The sequence below is a fragment of the Osmerus eperlanus genome, chromosome 19 (genome assembly GCF_963692335.1).
Source record: "Osmerus eperlanus chromosome 19, fOsmEpe2.1, whole genome shotgun sequence".
NCBI lineage: Eukaryota > Metazoa > Chordata > Actinopteri > Osmeriformes > Osmeridae > Osmerus > Osmerus eperlanus.
In genome coordinates, this window is record NC_085036.1 from 9,285,658 (window position 1) to 9,302,705 (window position 17,048).

General features: G+C 45.2%; 2 protein-coding genes and 1 long non-coding RNA gene across 3 annotated transcripts; 1 reads left to right on the top strand and 2 right to left on the bottom strand.

Moving 5' to 3' along the window:
• Positions 1 to 471: 471 nt before the first annotated feature.
• bach1b (BTB and CNC homology 1, basic leucine zipper transcription factor 1 b) lies at positions 472 to 6,281 on the bottom strand. The gene is made up of 5 exons (XM_062485562.1): positions 6,015 to 6,281; positions 4,948 to 5,202; positions 3,202 to 4,563; positions 2,283 to 2,489; positions 472 to 2,179 (listed from the first exon to the last, which is right to left on the bottom strand). Exons 2-5 carry the CDS (start codon positions 5,200 to 5,202, stop codon positions 1,820 to 1,822), a joined length of 2,184 nt encoding a protein of 727 aa, XP_062341546.1. The 5' UTR covers positions 6,015 to 6,281; the 3' UTR covers positions 472 to 1,819.
• A 258-nt stretch (positions 6,282 to 6,539) lies between these two features.
• On the bottom strand, positions 6,540 to 13,110 carry map3k7cl (map3k7 C-terminal like). The gene is made up of 5 exons (XM_062486043.1): positions 12,597 to 13,110; positions 11,383 to 11,464; positions 9,332 to 9,390; positions 8,486 to 8,601; positions 6,540 to 7,477 (listed from the first exon to the last, which is right to left on the bottom strand). Exons 2-5 carry the CDS (start codon positions 11,456 to 11,458, stop codon positions 7,297 to 7,299), a joined length of 432 nt encoding a protein of 143 aa, XP_062342027.1. The 5' UTR covers positions 11,459 to 11,464; positions 12,597 to 13,110; the 3' UTR covers positions 6,540 to 7,296.
• An 824-nt stretch (positions 13,111 to 13,934) lies between these two features.
• LOC134039892 (uncharacterized) lies at positions 13,935 to 16,705 on the top strand. The gene is made up of 4 exons (XR_009932837.1): positions 13,935 to 14,140; positions 15,168 to 15,297; positions 16,013 to 16,137; positions 16,460 to 16,705. It is a non-coding gene; the product is annotated as an uncharacterized LOC134039892 (long non-coding RNA).
• Positions 16,706 to 17,048: the final 343 nt, after the last annotated feature.

Genomic DNA, 17,048 nt, shown 5'->3' on the forward strand with positions numbered 1-17,048 from the left:
AATAGCAAGTTCTATGGGTGACCACATGGGGGCACGATGCAAACACAGAAGTTGCTACTTTCTCAAAAGAGAGATAACAGAGACCATCAACGTCAAATTTGTGCAAAAATAGGCATACACTCATATATAAATGTGCTTAGAGTATTTAAAATACTATATCCTTTCGCTGAAATACTCAGTGTAACAGGCATATCTAATGCATGCACAACATACACCCTTCATTTTAGCTCCACAATCTGCTGTTTTAAATAACTGAATCTTCAATTTAGGGAAAACAGCAGTGGCGTATAACCCCGAGACTATACGCTACACAGAAACGGTTACCTTGAGTGAAAAAAAATCATCCATTAAAATCAAGCAAATTGTTGGTTGAGATTAATGCTCAGATAAGACAAAAGACAAAAGTCAAGGTTCATGACGACCCACAAGAGTAAAAATACAAGGACTGAAAATTACAAACAACACTGGAGGGGTTCCAAAGATACTTTTTATTCCAGAAAATAACATTTGTAGTTAGTTTTCTTTGGATGGTAGAACTGTTCTGAGCACCTGGGTATGGAAGCATATACTGTACAGTATGTTCAATCTTCCAAAACACTACTCAGTCATTGTAATGGAAAAGAAGACTTACAGTGCAGATTTTCACCTGAGAAAAATGAATCATATAGGTCAGCTGGGTACTTTACCCTATACTATTCAAGAACTTACTAAACCTGCTCAATGCATGAATGAGCATTATAGAGCTAAATGTACAATCATTTATGTACAATCAGTTAGTAGAAGACAGTTGGTTTTCCAAAAAAATCAAAATACAGACATCGGAAACTATGTATTTTTCTGCTTAACCTGAGAAACTGTCAATATACAAGCAGGGACTTCAAAATGTACCTTAAACTTACCTTTATCCTGCATTATGTGTTGATTGTGCACCAGAAATTAAGGCTTTATTTTAGAAGGTGTAATTGTGCTGTGTGGTTGACAAGATAACTGATGGTTGATCACAGATCCAGTGAGTGACTGACAACTGATGGTTGGATAACAAAATCCAACGGAATGTTGAGGAAATCCTTAAAAGTCCTTGACAGCATAGTATACAGACTTAGAAAAGCATTGACAAGTTTTAGCTGAAGAGATACATGGAGGTTCCCATTGGCCAAAGGAGGCATAGTAGTAGGTAACCATTTGTGATTACTGTACAATCTTCATGTTAACATCAACACATCACAAAGATGCAGGGTATGTGCACCTGCACATTTAATATGGTTTAAATGCTGTAGTTTGATTGCATGTCGTGAGGATATGAGAGATTTCCTTCCCAAACATTACTGATAATACCCACACAGAGTTGATCGGGCAGTCATACTACCATGGCAAGCTTCGTTTTAACATTTATTAGCTAGGCTTGATATTCGTTACAGATATCTCCAATGTAATTTTGTTTAGTCAAAACTCTAATTCTAGATATCTTTTATTATATTTTGACTGGTCAAAATTCTAATTTTAGATATAAGTACATTTTGACTAGTAAGATTCAAACTAGTTTTGCCATTTATGTGTATTGGGTTTCTGATTACAGATATCTACATTTCAGATGCAAATATCCTCAATGTGAATTGTAGATATCTGCAAGTGAATTCTGACTAGTAATTCCAGTTTAAAATATCTACAATTTAATTCTGACTAGTCATAATTCCAGTTCATTATATCTTTAATTCCACTCAATTCAAGATATCTACAATGTCCTTTTTAGATATCTTAAATTAAGTTGTACTCACTTCCGTCTAGATGAGGCTTAAAACACTTGAGAACAGGGTTTAATCTAAGGAGCCTTCCCATTGGCTGGGTGTTTATCACATGTTGGCGTCTCCATGGAGCAGCTTGGCAAGGGTTCAATAGAGTTCTGGCATATGTCTGAGGTTGGGCCTACAAAGAAGGCAGATAGTGGAGCCTGGGACTGGAGTAGCTCCCCAAACCCAGCGAAGGGAGGGTCTGTGGAGGACATGAAAGAGGAGAGCGGGCAGTCTAGAGAGGAGAACTTGGCCAGGATCTGGACCTGCTCCGGTTGTAGGTCTGCCTCACTGCAGACCTTCTGATACAAGGCAGAGACTCTGTGCAACGTCTTCACCTTCAACTGGTTCAACTCGTTGCTCTCTGCCTTCAGCTTATCCTTTTCTGTTCTCTGTGATGCGAAGACACACACACACTGTTGAATATGTTTGACAAAAAGTAGTTTGCACCGAATAAATGAGAGAAGTAACATACAACCATCTTAAGATCCTCACCAGCTTGTATATCTCACACTCCAGGTTGCGTATACAGTCCAGTTTTCTCTTGCGGCAGCGCTGCGCAGCATCGCGGTTCTTACTGCGCCGTCTCACATCGTGGATGAAGTCCAGCTGCTGCCGGGTCAGACTGTGCTGCTTCAGCATCTGCTGGAAGTCATTCCTGCTCAGAGACACCAGCCGCTCCACAGAGAACGGCAGTTGGACCTGCCACAGAACCCAGGGAGGGAGAACGTCAGGTCAGGAAGCATAGTATCAAAAGGTCTGAGTAGACCGCCATTATAAGGCCCAACCACAGGAGCAACCTCAGTCTGTGGAGAGTGTGTGACTCATGTACCCATCATGATTCTATTATGGTTAAGTATGGGCTGCCCTATATATTTGTATATAATCAAGGGACACTATTCACTCCTGAACGAAATCTGCACTACTTGCATCTCCCTGTGGGGCCATACCATCAGTTGTATGTTCCCCAGATTTCTAATCACAAGCAGACAACCAGGGAGGGTGATCTGATAAGCTAGTTGGTGTTGGACTCTGATCCATCTGAAAAGCCTCTCTTTTTCACTCACTTACAGACGCAAATATATACACACACGAGCACAGAGCTGAATTATTAACTCAACCACTGTGTTGAATTACAACCAACACCTACTTCTCCAGACCGACAAATTATAAACTCTTATCTAAGACAAACAAGACAGTCATGCTACAGTTAGTTAAACGTGTCCACAGACTCTTAAAACACGTTTAACGCTAATGTCAACCTGAGGTGAACATGACTGAGTTAGATGTAGTACACTAGAAATCCAACATTAACTGACAAAGACTTATATATGATATTATTATTACTATGCATTATTAGAAATGGTTTGAGATTTTGACTCATGAATAAATGGATTATTCTCCTTTAGCTCACCTCTCTGACTCTCTCACTGCTGTAGAACTCGCTGTCTCCCTCAGTGTCAAAGCTGTCCGAGTCCCCGTCTTCCCCTGACTGAAGGGAGGACACACAGGGACTGCACACTGACTGGGATAATCCCCCACACCCCGCAAACTGGATGTCTGCCCCCCCGGCTCCTGTCCCCGTCCCTGTGCTAGGGTCCAGGGTTTGGAGAAAGGGACAGTCAGCGGTGTCCGAACTCAGGTTCAGTTGGACCTTCAGCCAGTCCATTGTCGTGCAACCCAACTGGGTGCCTCCAGACTCACTCGCCGTCCCAGGCCCAGACCTGGTCCCTGTCCCAGTCCCAGAGTCAAACCCAGTTCCAGAGATATTATCCAGACAGAAGGTAGGAGAGGAGTCTGACCAGAGACCCTGGGCTAGGTGCTCAGCCACCTCTCTCTCTACAGCGCTCCTCTCTCGATCTACTCTCTCTTCTCCTCCTCTTCCTCTACAGCCCTGGCTTACCTCACTCTCTGTGTAACTGCTCTCCCCTCCAGCTCTCTCTATCCCTCTATTAGTCATCACAGTAAGGAGTTCCTTCTCACTATTCTTCCACCTGCCATCTCCCTCTTCCTCTGCTGCCACTGATGTAGGACGATCATTAAATCCACCAGACTCCTCAGGCCTCTGTTCCTCATTATCTCCCATAACGACGCTCTCATCCCCTTCAGGCCCAGGGTTCCCAGACTCCTCCTTCCTACCAACGAGCTCTCTCTCCACCATTAACTCTGGTGTCGTCTGTGATCCAGGGTGCTCCATGGCAGACTCACAGACTCCGCTGCTGGGGCATGACAGGCAGGATAGACAGGGCAGGGGCCTGGAGCAGCCCTTCCTGCTCCCCGCGGCAGGGGAGTCGGGGCACTTCTCCAGGCCGCAGACCTCCTTCCCACAGGCCAGCTGAAACTTGCGATACTTTGTCATGCCATCAGAGTGGACATCAGCCTCAGGCAGAAGGGTGGTGCTTCTGCTCGCGCTTCCTGCAACATCATTCCCTGATTGGCTGATGTGGGAAGAAGCTTCACCCACTTCCGGTTGTGAGGAAGTATCAGAGGACACCTCAACTCCTTGTTCAGCCAATAAGGTGTCATTGTCAGCTACTAGGTCCGCCCCGGGTGAATTTCTTCTCCTGCAGCGTGTCTTACAGCAGGGCTTTTGAGGGATGGGGCCTCTGGCGCTGGTGAAAAACTTGGGAAGGAGGAAATCAAAGCAGGCTTTGTCCAAATCCCTGAACCCCAGAATAGCTGCACAGTTACGGATCTCGTGGACATTATCTTTGCTGAAAAGAAGCTTAGAGGTGTACGCAAACCTTAGCAAGGGCTCGAAGCCACCGACAGTCACCTGAGAAGGAGACAGATACAAATATAAGTAAAGAGACAGAATAAAAGAAGAAAAGAAAAAAAGATTAAGTCAATGCCTTTGGACTCTGCTAACGCCTTTGACAGTAACATATAAAGTCATGACACGTAGTACATGAATACCACTGTTTGGTCACACATATTCAGCAAAACCCATGCTGCTGACAAATCATATTTAAATCTTATCTCTCCAATGGATTGGCACAGCTGTTCACCTCTATGGTACACGTGTGCAGGTAGTGTGCAATTAATGCTTTCAGCCTCGCAATCTACATGTACAATTATGTTTTCCTGCTATTCTGATTTCTTGTGTGTGTGGTAAACACTTGAGACTTCAGCTTAGCAAGCTAACGCTGTCCTTCCTCACCTCAGGTGGAAGAGTGAGGACTAGGCCCTGGCCTGTGTGGGAAGAGACCCTGTTTGTGAAGTATTCACTGCAGGAAGCCAGGACCGAGCGGTGGGCCCTAAAACTCTGCTCTTCCACCACCACGGTGACGTCACACAGTATATCCTTGCGCCTCTGTTCTTCAAGGCAGCGGAGCACATGGGAGCTGTGCACAGAAGACTCAAATGTAAAGGCAGAGGACCGTAAGCCTTCCAGAGACATGGCCAGCAAGGACATCTGGGCAGACATGAAGAAAAGCAGGACAGAAATCAAGATGAATCCAGAACGACACAAACACACACACACACAAATGCAGTCAGGCATACACAAAGTAAACATGTATTAATGACATAAGCAGAACAAACTGACACAGGAACTGAGTGTCAGTACATTAATTCTGCACAGCATGCCTTTGTTTAAGAAACAGGTCTTTGAAGACAAACTAGAATTCAAGCAAATTAGTTTAAGAAAAATGCTAGATCTGGTTTATAAAAAAATGTCTAGTCCAAATGTATCATTCACGATGACAAGCCAAATGTCTGTGTGCGTGTGTGTGCGTGTATGTGGCGCAACAGACAGGATAGCGCTGACTCATTGCTGATAAAGGATGAGCAAGCACTTTTCTGAACCCGAATATGCTCACTAAATTATACGGCTTTTCAAGCCGTATATGTCTTCTTCCGCGCACGAGTAATCTACCACAGCTGGTTTAATATGTAACCAATCACCATAAACATTATAGATGAAAACTGTAGGCTATTATTATAGGATCGCTGAATGAGCATTCACATGCTGCTTCTCGAAAAATTCAAAATTTCCTGAATGACTGGCATATGGCAGCGCGGAATACCGTTTCGTTTTCCGGATAAAGCTACACATTTCAAAGTTAAACGTGGAATGAGGTATAAAACACGTTTCTTAAGGCCCTTTCTATTTAAGGCCACGTGTAAACAACATAACAAAAACAGTTGGAACTCTACAAAGTGCCATCATATATCGCCTACCAGTGCTAAAGTCAAAAGTGTTTACGTCACCAAACTTTAACGTACCTGTCATATCCAACGACTAGAAATTACATGGAAAAGCAGTCTCAGGAGTAAGCACGAATTCCTTTGTACGTTGGTCTATATCAGTATCATCATTCCAAGTCTGCAGTCCAACTTTAGCTGTTGTTGTGAATATGTACAACTGTTGACTATTTGACGATGCGATTTTACGACGAATTCCAGTCACTCGACTCGCACTACTTTTTCCCACTATCCCAGTAGTATGAATATCAGCGCGTTTAACTTCCGCTTTCTGGGCAAATAGTGTCTGTGTGTGTTATAGAGAGAGAGATAGATAGAGAGAGAGAGAGAGAGAGAGAGAGAGAGAGCGAGAGCGATACAGAGAGAGAGAGAGAGAGAAAGAGGGCGGGGGGTTGGGCTATTACAGTATCAGCTGATCATTTCACAATTCCAGAGTTAATCTCATTGTGAAACAGTAAGTTCCCTATTCACATTTAGTGCCATAGTGCCAAGTCACAACCACAAAACCTCGGTCTCCCTTGTGGAAATGAAACGCAGAAGTCATGCTGGTGTTCAAAGTAAAGGTTTTTTATTCATAATAAAGAAGAGAATACCCAAGTATTGCATGTGTTCTCCTGTAGGGCTTGGTACATGTTTATGCTGAAGACAAAATTGTGTCAAAACACATCAACATTCTGTCAACCTGTTCCTCATTTTACATTACAGATTATCTATATTATACTGTTGTGGTCTTACGTATGTCCTTGCAGAGACTGAGCATCAAACATAGCTAAGATCTAGCTAACCTCTACATACTCTCATCCCATTTACTCTATAAGCGTTGTACGACAGAAGGTTGGATACGTTCCTGTTCCTCCTGGAGTCCAGACCAACCATAAGACACATTGATACACTATAGCCATAAAGAGGAAACATAAATGTCCCATTTCATATGGTTGTGGATAACAATTGGTCATGGAACCTTGAACAAGCATTGAACTAGTCAAAAGTGTGAATACAGTATAAAGAGTTTTACCACACTAGTCATCCTAAAAAGCTAATTTAATGGGTCCTTTAACGTCATTTTAATCAACATTCTGCATAGCTATGGGCTGGCCATATAAGTGTCTCTCTGTGCAGTGTTGACCGAAAACCTGGACAGAATTAGAGTAAAAACCGAAATAGTCATCCTGAATTGAACATTCAGAGGCAAAGCTTTTCTAGCTCTGAGGTCAGTGGTTAAACTGGCTGAACCCCTCCATCTCCGCCCAGTGCCGAGCCAGCCCTGCGTCTCCGTGTCTCCGGGTCTGGGGGAGGTTGGAGGTCACGAGGAATCCTGGCTACTCTGATTGGTCAGGCTTAGTGTCTCCAGCTGCTGGGCGCGCTCAGTGTGGACGGTGAGCAGCGTGCGGTTCTCCTCAGACAGGACATGGAACTCCTCCTCCAGGCGGGCAATCTCCATGGCGACCCGCTCATCCTCCACCAGCTCTGCCAGCAACTCACGCCTAATTAGGAGTGTGTGTGTGTGTGTGTGTGTGGTGGGGGGGGGGGGGGGGTAGAACACAATGTTACAGTAAATGCCCATACAGTCAGTCCCAATACAAAACATACAATGTCCTTATTCTATCATAGTCTATTACTCCGTCAAATAAAATGAGACTGATCTGTTTTAACATGAAAGTCCACAAAGGGCACATCTGACAACAACTAAATACAATAGGCCAATTCCAGTTACATTACTTAAATTCAAACATTTTCCGTTATAACAGGCTTACATCAATGGCACATTACAGAGTCAGGACAGTGCCTTTCCAAGAACTGCTTCAGGGGAAAGTCCCCTGCCCCCCACCTCTCTCACACACACAACAAGTCCTAGTATTAGATAGGTATTTTATGTTAGTAGTCTAGTGTTGAAGAGTGGATACATAGAAGATAGAAAGAGAGGCAAACAAAGAAGAGTTCCATGAACCCGTCTTTTAGCCAAGTCATTCTGCTGTCCTGTGTAATCAACAAATGAATCCTGGTACAAGTCGCATTTAAATGTAGTCAGTCAAAGGAATAGGGTAACAATACATAGTTACACACTTGTGAGAAAATGTGTGTGTATGCCTGTGTGTGTCAGTGTCTCTCTGGTGCTTGTCATGGTGGTAACACAATTTTTTACAGTTGGTCATCATAACGAGTAAGGAAATCCCCTCTCGCTCTATATGGAATGAGTCTCCTAGGAGATGAGACAAACAAAGAGAATGCTGTTGCATCACTTCAGCTTCTGTGGTCAAAGTGTGTGTGTGTGTGTCTGTGTGTGCTAGTTCTTAGTTAAACCTGAGCCTAGGTCCACCTGTGGGTCTGTGTGGATCCCAATGGGCTTCAAAGCTCTTTTTTCCCCTTCCTGAACCTGAATGTATAACAGAGATCGTAACACTGCCAGCCGTGGCAGTGGACACCGTCCACCACCTGAGAACCAAGCCCTGCCTCTCTGCTTCTCAGCCGTCCTGCTGTTCGGCCGGCCTTACTTGCGGTCCTCCAGGAGAGAGATCTCGTGCTTGACCTGGTGGAACTCCAGAGCCATCCTACAGTGCTCCCGGTACACCTGAACGCTCTCTCTCAGAGATCCACAGGGGGGCACGGGCTGCCCGAGGGGGAGGGGGGGGGGGGAGGTTGGGTAGACAAGAGAGAGAAAATAGAGGTGATGTCACTAAGCCTCAAAAACAGAGAACATAAATGGTGAGGTTGGAAGAAAGGGAACATAGGGTTGTGTTGTGTTCCCTGTCTGGCGAGTTCGGCACAGACCTTGAGGGCTGCTGATAACGTACGTCAACATTCAACACGGAACACTGGATGAGTATGACAGGAAATGCAGGCAGGCCAGTTACACAGAAATAAACAAAGAGAGAGGTCAACTTCTGTGGTCTATGTTCTCTGTGACGTCTGTTTCTGTACTTCTGCTTTACTCAAATAAAATCCTATTTCGAACACACCTCCTTCCCATTCACTTTCCGCCTCTTTCCTCTCCTTTTAACTGATTTCCCCTTCTTGCATACATTTTCTTTCCATGCCACAACTGTGCAAGATTGAAAAACCTTTTGGTAAAGTTTGAGTGCATTTACTAAGAAATGTTCGGAGCCATGATGACAGTTAAAACCTGCTGACATCTAGTGGCTGACCTGCTGTATTACGGTCGAGCCCATCAGCCATTTTGAATGTACCCACCACAGATCTCTGCTCTGGCTATTGCATCCTCTAAGTGCAACCACAGTGTTTTGCTGTTCTCCAACCTGTCCATTCCTCCACACTCTTCTCTATGAGAGCAGGTGTTTTCAATGTGATCAGCTACTGAGTGCGTGTGTGTGTGTGCTCACCTGTAGTCTCTGCTCCAAGTCAGGGAAGGACCGGGGGGAGTCTCCTGCATCTTCTAAGTCTGACAGAGAGAGAAGAGACAGGGGCTCAAAGAGGTTTACGACTGTGTTGACCTCAACAATCCTTTCCTTGAACATCCCCCAAGCTGGCTTTGTATTACCAGCACAGTGAGGTCACCCTCATGGAATGCAGGACTGGTTTATCTCAGGGGGGGGAGGGGGGAGGGGGGGGGGACTGCTTACAGAACACAGCATGACACCGCTGCATAGGAATCTAACAACACTGGTCGTCTGCATAGCCCTGGTGAAAGTTGTAAGTCTGGCAGACTGGTTGCGAGTAAACAGACAGGCAGATAAACAGAATCAGACAGACAGAATTAGACGGGCGGACAGAAACAGGCGGGCAGGCAGCAGCAGACAGACACCGGCTGTCCTTTGCCGGCTGTGTCCCCCAGGAGTGGTGGAACACATGTGGAGAGACCTGGAGATGATGCAACCTTCTAAAAGCAGACGGCCTTAGTAGGCCAGCCAGCGGGCCAGAAGACCTCCGGGCCAATTAGGAAAGGGGGATGAATGTAGCGCTCATGCTGGGGATTGACACGTTGTAGCGGGGCTTCGGACTACAGCATGAGGTAATGGAGGAGCATGCCTCACATCCCCCTGCAGACGAGGCTCTACAGAGCAGGCCTCTTGCCTAAGGAATGATGAGTGAAAACACTTTGTAAAACTTCGAAAGTTGAGAGAGTTGAAAAATTGACTCCTATGCTGCCGTCATGCACCATAATGAAAGAAAGACAAACAGAAAGAAAAGAAAGAAAGAAAAAGGAAGACGTGATCTTTGTGTTCGTGTTCCTGTAATGGGCACTGGCATTGTCTCCGGCTGTTCCGTTGCGATCACAGCCCTCCCTCGCACCCTTCTGCTCTTCTGGGAAAGACAAGGGAGCGCGAGGGAGGGGGTGGAGGAGTAGTGGAAGGGGAAGTGTTAAATGCTGATAAATATAGGCTAGTGTTCTAGAAGCTGGGGAGCGAATGAGGCAGAAGGGTTAGGGTTAGAGGGGAAACTTGACGCTACCGTGGCAAAGCTGCAGCTGCCATCCCAATGCCCGTCCCACGGCCGTAAAACACCCTGACAGCACAGTGTGTGTGTATGTGTGTGTGTGACCGTGTGTGTGTGACCGTGTGTGTTGAGAGTTTGTTTTCAAGATGCCACAAGCCTACAGAAATAGAAGAGACACCTGTCCCGACCCCAGCAGGGAAGAACGAACCCAGTCAAAAGGGATGGGGAGAACAAACCCAGACGGCATCCTGAAACGCATACTTTTACTTTTTACTCCCAGTAGGTAAAGCAGATGCCTTTGCTAAACGCATACATATACAGTGTGCAGTGTTGAATTGTACTCAACCTGTTTGGCACTTTGTCATCGACTTGACAAAGCCATCTAATGGACTGACATGTTTGTAATGGCCTGCTACTGCACCATTGTCTCTATGACTGACACTTCTTCCTCTGCACAAAGGCATGTGGGTAAGAATAGCCAGAAAAGCATGGTCGCTGGTCATCCTGGTATTTTTGGCAAACTGTATTGGACAATGTAATGGTATGTACTCAATCTTTTTCTGGCATACTAAATAGTATGGTAGTATGGGTATTGGTACTCAGTTAAAGGGATGAGGTGTGAGGTAGAGGCCTGAGAGTTGCGTTAGGGACTGATTTGCAGGGGAGAATGCGGCGCGTGTGATATTACACATACTGGAACTGGAGGCTCATTTGGACCGAAGACGTCATGCAGGGTTAAAGGGTTAAGCTCGGCAAGTCACTTAGTCACAGAGTTTTTCCTTTCCCACACCGTGCGGCCGGGTGCTGCGTTTGGGCTTCACTTCTAGTTTCTTTGGGGCCAAATTTCGGATCTCGGATTAGCATTGTACGGTCAGCACAACCGAAGGTTGAAACATAGATGTTGGCGTGGCCTCTTGTGCACCAAACCCTTGTCTCATAGAGAGGCACTCGGTGCGTGTGAGTGTGCGCATGCATTCCGTGTGTGTGTGTGTCTCACCTGAAGGGTCCTGGAGGCTGAAGGCGATTCGAACTTCAGATTTGTCAGGAGACACTCGTCTGGCTGAGGTGATCATTGATTCCTTGTGAGATCACGGCAGGGAGAGAGAGCAGTGACTTTGCATTGTGACATTACATACGGGGAAGCCCCCCCTGCACAACCAAGGGTGACCGGACCGAGCAATGTGATACTCTGAACATAAACGACCACATAAACACACACTGGCAAACACGCGCACACACACACAGCAGTGGAGTTTCATCATGCGTTTAGAGTTGCAGTAGGATTAAATAATTAGCGAGGTTGACAGGCTATCTCCCAAAGGGCTGGATGTGGCGCGTCCTCTCTGGGTGAGGGTAACGGCTGTTTATATCTGGGTATCTGCCTGCAATAACCCCACATAAAGCCCTATGGTGCTCGTCCAGCTCTACCCACACTCCCTCTCCTCCTCAACCAGCTCTACCCACACTCCCTCACCTCCTCGACCAGCTCTACCCACACTCCCTCACCTCCTCGACCAGCTCTACCCACACTCCCTCTCCTCTCCTCCTCGTCCAGCTCTACCCACACTCCCTCTCCTCCTCGACCAGTCCACCAAGTCTCCCTCTCTCGCTCCACCTTTATTGACTCTCCCTCTCCTCTCTTCCTCCACCGGTATTAGCCACACTCCCTATCCTCCTCTATCCACTCTCCCACTCTTCCTCAACCAGCTCTACCCACTCTATCTTTTCTCCTTGCCCAGCTCTCTCCCTCTCCTCTCCTCCTCTACCAGGAAACCTCTAACGACCCTGCAAGCTGGTCCAGACTATGCATCTATGTCGAGGGCTGACCCAGAGCGTGGCCTATTAGAACTGTAAGAAATAATCAACATTTTATGGCAAACCTGAGGATACTGATCCTTCAGATCAGTATCCTATCCTACAGCAGTCTTTTAAACTTTGTATTAGTGTTTTTGGTTAGGGAAAACATTTAACTGATGAATGGTATTTTATAATTTCCTCTATGACCAAACCAGTCCCCATATATCAGGGTAAAGTAGCTATAGAAATATAGCCTATAGGTCAGTCGATATCACATAGTTTTTCACAACGTTCGAGTGTTATAGTAATAGCAATCAACCATTTGACCAAGATCATTGTTACAGGCTGCAATGGACCGATGCCTTTACGCACTGACAGGTCGAAAAGTCAACTAGTAATAACACACTGTCTTACCTGCAGCACGAACTTGACCTAGGAAAATTCGTGACAGGGTGAACCAGCACCCAGTTCGTAACAATATTCTTCAGTCTTTTCCAACCTGCTTCGATGAGTCCTCATAAGGTCCCGTCTTAAAGCCGACGCTTCCTGACACCTGTGAGAAGGAGCGAGGAACAATATGCAACGGTTGTCTTTAGTCTATACAGTGAGAGGTAGTCAATCCACTCTTGCTTTGTCGCTCTGCGGTAAACAGAGAAACGCGTGTAAATTTGAGGCAGTTGAAGGCAATCACGCTCCAACCGAAATACTGGACTCAAGGTAGTTGTTTCAGCGCGCACTCCTTAACTCAAGTTTCTGTGGACATTATCCTCGGCCATGCGGCCCTAACGCAACACAACAGTGAGCAGGCAGTTTCGGAATGCAGTCTGCTGCACCCCTGTGTCACTTGGGTACCAATTAAATGGCTCAGATGACATGACTTTAGCCCGCAATAATGTTCATAGCTCCAGTTTACTTTGACTGACACGGGCATGCCGCAGAGCTGACTGTTGGCGGTGCAATAGCTGTGCAATGATGCAGTTGCTCAGAATGACACTCCGCTATAATTGCTCATGAGAAAAAAATAGACCAACTCTCCGAGTGTCTCTTTAGTTCTATAGGATCAACTTGCATGCTTAAGTCTCGTTTCCGATATTGAGAAGCAATTGTTATCTTACAGCTTGGCAAGCTTGAGCAACACAACTGAGGAACGCGTTTATAAGCGCTATAGCCTATCTCCTCCTTTCTACGTGCAGTTCACTTTTCTTTCTTGAAAGTGCAAATTGGGTTCATTTGTACATAAACTGACAAACTGCCGTACTTTTGTCTTATTTGATCGCATCACATGTTGTAGGCAGTGGCAAAAATCTGCTATCAACTTTGGGGGGGACAATTATATGACATTTTCTCAAGACCAATTCCGGAGGGGGACCAAAATTACTGCTGTAACACATAGCACATAAAACAAAGCGCCATTGTGTCCATAATCAGCTAAGCGCTTTCATTGCGTATAATTTATATGATTGAAATCACATATTTATGTTTACAGTGATTTATTGGGGGGGACAAATCATAGATTTCCGTCTATGGTTGTAGGCTAAAGGAGGGACAAGAACGAAGATATTATGATGCTGCTACAATGATGCTTATTATTACTGTGTGCACCATTGTAGCCAGCAGATGGCGATTGAGGTCAAATAATATTTTGAAACTTTAAATGCCAGCCTGTTGAGGAAGTCACATGACAATCGCTAATTGCATGCTTTCCGCGAATGGATATGGTTTAAAATCCAGACAGTCGTTCTAGAGAAAGCAAAATATTATGATTTTGATTTAGCAGCACACAGCATCGAAATAGTGAGATAGATAAAGTAGACTAATTTGAACCAAAACTTCTGACGCCAACAGCAAAGAAGTGTGTCATAATTCATTTGGAAATCTTTATTCATGGAAGCACTTTCTGAGTGTCAATGCGCGAGAGATCAGTGAGCAGTTGGGAGAGAGAGATGCCGTCACATCAGGTAATCCCTCTGATGTCAGATCGCCTTTTTCTCTGCAGTTCTGCACGCTGTGTGTTGATGCTGGACATTTCAGATTAAGGGCAGACAATAGAAAAGAGGTGGAAACCGGTGAGTGTGAGAGTGGTGTGACGGTTGGGTAGAGAGACAACAGAGAGAGAGAGAGACAGAAAGAGAGAGAGAGAGCGTGGCCATGGAAGGGGTCACATATGAGTGATATCTGCTGTAGCCTCTCCGGCCCTCCCCATTTGTCTTAATGCCGTCACTACGGCGACGCAGACCTGCTCAGTCCCGTCTCAGGGCGCTCATCATTTCACTGTGATGGATGGGGCACCACTGAATGTCTGACTGCCTGACCTGTTTGTGGGGATGTGTGTTTGATTGTCAGGCTTTCATACTCAAATACTTTCTACCATGTCTGGTAACCACTCATATTGGTCAATGGCTGTGGTCAAGGTTTTGAACACTGTTAAAACTGAAATACATGTTTTTTGACACACCTGTTATTATGAAACAATACAGCTGTCTTTGATTATGGCTTTGACAATGTGGCTACGGTTGTGTACGTGTGTGTGTGTGTGTTTGTGAGACAAAGAGAGAGAGAGAGAGAGGGCACATGAGAAAGATCAGAGACGACACAGGTCATAATCTTGAAACTTCTTACTGTGAAACACAAACAGACAGATGTCTCCCCCTTCCTCCCCGCCCTGCCTCCTTTCCATCTCTCTCTCCATCTCTCTCTCCGTCTCTCTCTCCGTCTCTCCATCTCTCTCTCCATCTCTCTCTCCATCTCTCACTCACTCTTTCTGACCCTCTCTCATGAGGGATAAACTGTAATTCTATTCAGAACAGATGTGAGAATATATGATGCATTGCTGTTCAGCCCCAACAGCAGAATACATAGTCTCTCATGAACTGGAGCACAGATGTCAGCCTTCTTAGGCCTTCATGCTGTGAAGAGACTCACTGCACAGAAGCATATTCACTTTACCTGTAAGATGATATATTAATATTGCTTTCTCATCACCAGTGCTCTATGGGATCTGTGGAAGTGGATTGGGGGGGGTGATAGAACACAACAGAACTGGGACTCCAGAGTTAACCAGGACCTTTCATGGTGGAGGTGGAGAAACCAGCTGTGTGTGATGAAGAATGCCAAGGTCAGATTGGTAATCCCACAGCCTTATTCACGAGGGATTAGATAATGATGAATAAAAAAAACGTCCCTGGGTTTTGATTAAGAATTATGGGGTTAGGGGATTAAAGACGAGCAAATGCTATTGCATTGGCCAGAACCCAATCCTAGAATTAATCTGAATACCAAAAAACAACAACCTTAAACTGTCATTACATGGTGAGATTAAGGAGGGCAAAAGCCTGCTTGAATCCTTCTGTGAACACACACACTTCTGTAGATAGCCTTAAGAAGCTGTTTTATCTACTGCTAGTATTGATTTAAATGGATAATGTAGTAATAACATTACAATGTAGTAATACAGTCTATTACTTGGCATTAACCTCTGACATGCGGTAAGAACTGTGCACTTCTTGTCCATGATTATCTGCTGTACTGACAATATGCATGATTTGTACTATGGATAAAAGCAACTGTTAAATGAATAAAACATCAAATGTGTATTTTCCACTCTCTTGCCTGGAGAGAGAGCCATATGCAGGGGCCGGAAGAGGAGATTAAAGTAAAATAGTGGTGGTGAGGGGAGAAGAGGGAGAGAAGCCAGAATGGAAGATAGGGTAGATTAAAGGTGCAAAGGGTAAGGTGGAACAGGAGGAGAGGAAGAATGAGACACGGGTGGATTCCTCCATCCCCCTTTTCTCTCCACTTCTCTCCATCCATCTAATTTCTCCCCCCCTTAGGTCCGGCTCAGCGATCACAGGAACAGAAATAGAGCCGAAGACCCAGAAAATCATCTGCCTCGAGCGAAAGAGAGGAAGAGAAAAGGGGGGGTAGTTCTGCCAGGTGTCTGCATTTTCTGAATGCAGTTGAGTGCGGTCGAGTATAAATTGTTTTTTTTTAATGTGTAAATGTAATATCTTATGTAAATGTGTAAATGTGTACCCTCATACCCGGTGTTCATGTAGCCTTTATTGTCTTTATGCAGAGACACATATAGCTGAGTTCGATTCACCATCTAGATTGCTTGTTTGGAGGTGTGTGTGTGTGTATGTGTCAAAATGTAAAAGAGAAGATGAGATGAAAGATTGACTTTTGCCTATGATGTGATAGTTAAGCCTAATCAATCAAGGTTCTGCGCAGTAATAAGACCTTTTTTTCTCTGGTTATCCCTGCTGCTCATCCTGCAGGCTTCTTATGGATTCCTCCAAAGCCAGCTGAGAGCACCTTGATTAAAGCAATTGATGTAGATTGCTATGGGGTTTGAAACGTGTGTGTTTTTCTTAGTGTTTGTTCAAAACTATTTGGACACACTATTTGGACCTAGACACAGAAATGTGCATCCTAAATGTGGTCACTGTTTCCCATTTCAGCTTTAATGGGCTACCCACCACCAGAACACAGCTCAGAGCAGGCTTCTGATTCTTATGTAACAGAGGTTCAGCTAAGCCCCCCACCCCCCCCCCCCCACCCCCATCCATGCAAGAAAATATCATGGCCGGAGGATTTAGCCCTCAACAAGAGGATTAAAGTATGGATGAACTCCGGTGGAATATATTTTCAACCCACAAATAGGGAAGCTGCTCCCCCCTGCCTTGTGTACCCTGCCAAATCTCCACCTAATCAAGACTGAATCCAAACAGTGATTGAAGGTCACTACTAGTACTTTCTTAAGGTGTGTGTATGTGTGCGTTGTGTGATGGCGTGTGTAACGGCTGCTGTGCAGTGGTTCCTGTGATGTGAGGGGCTTTAAAACAGCAGGCATGTTCAGGGTCACCC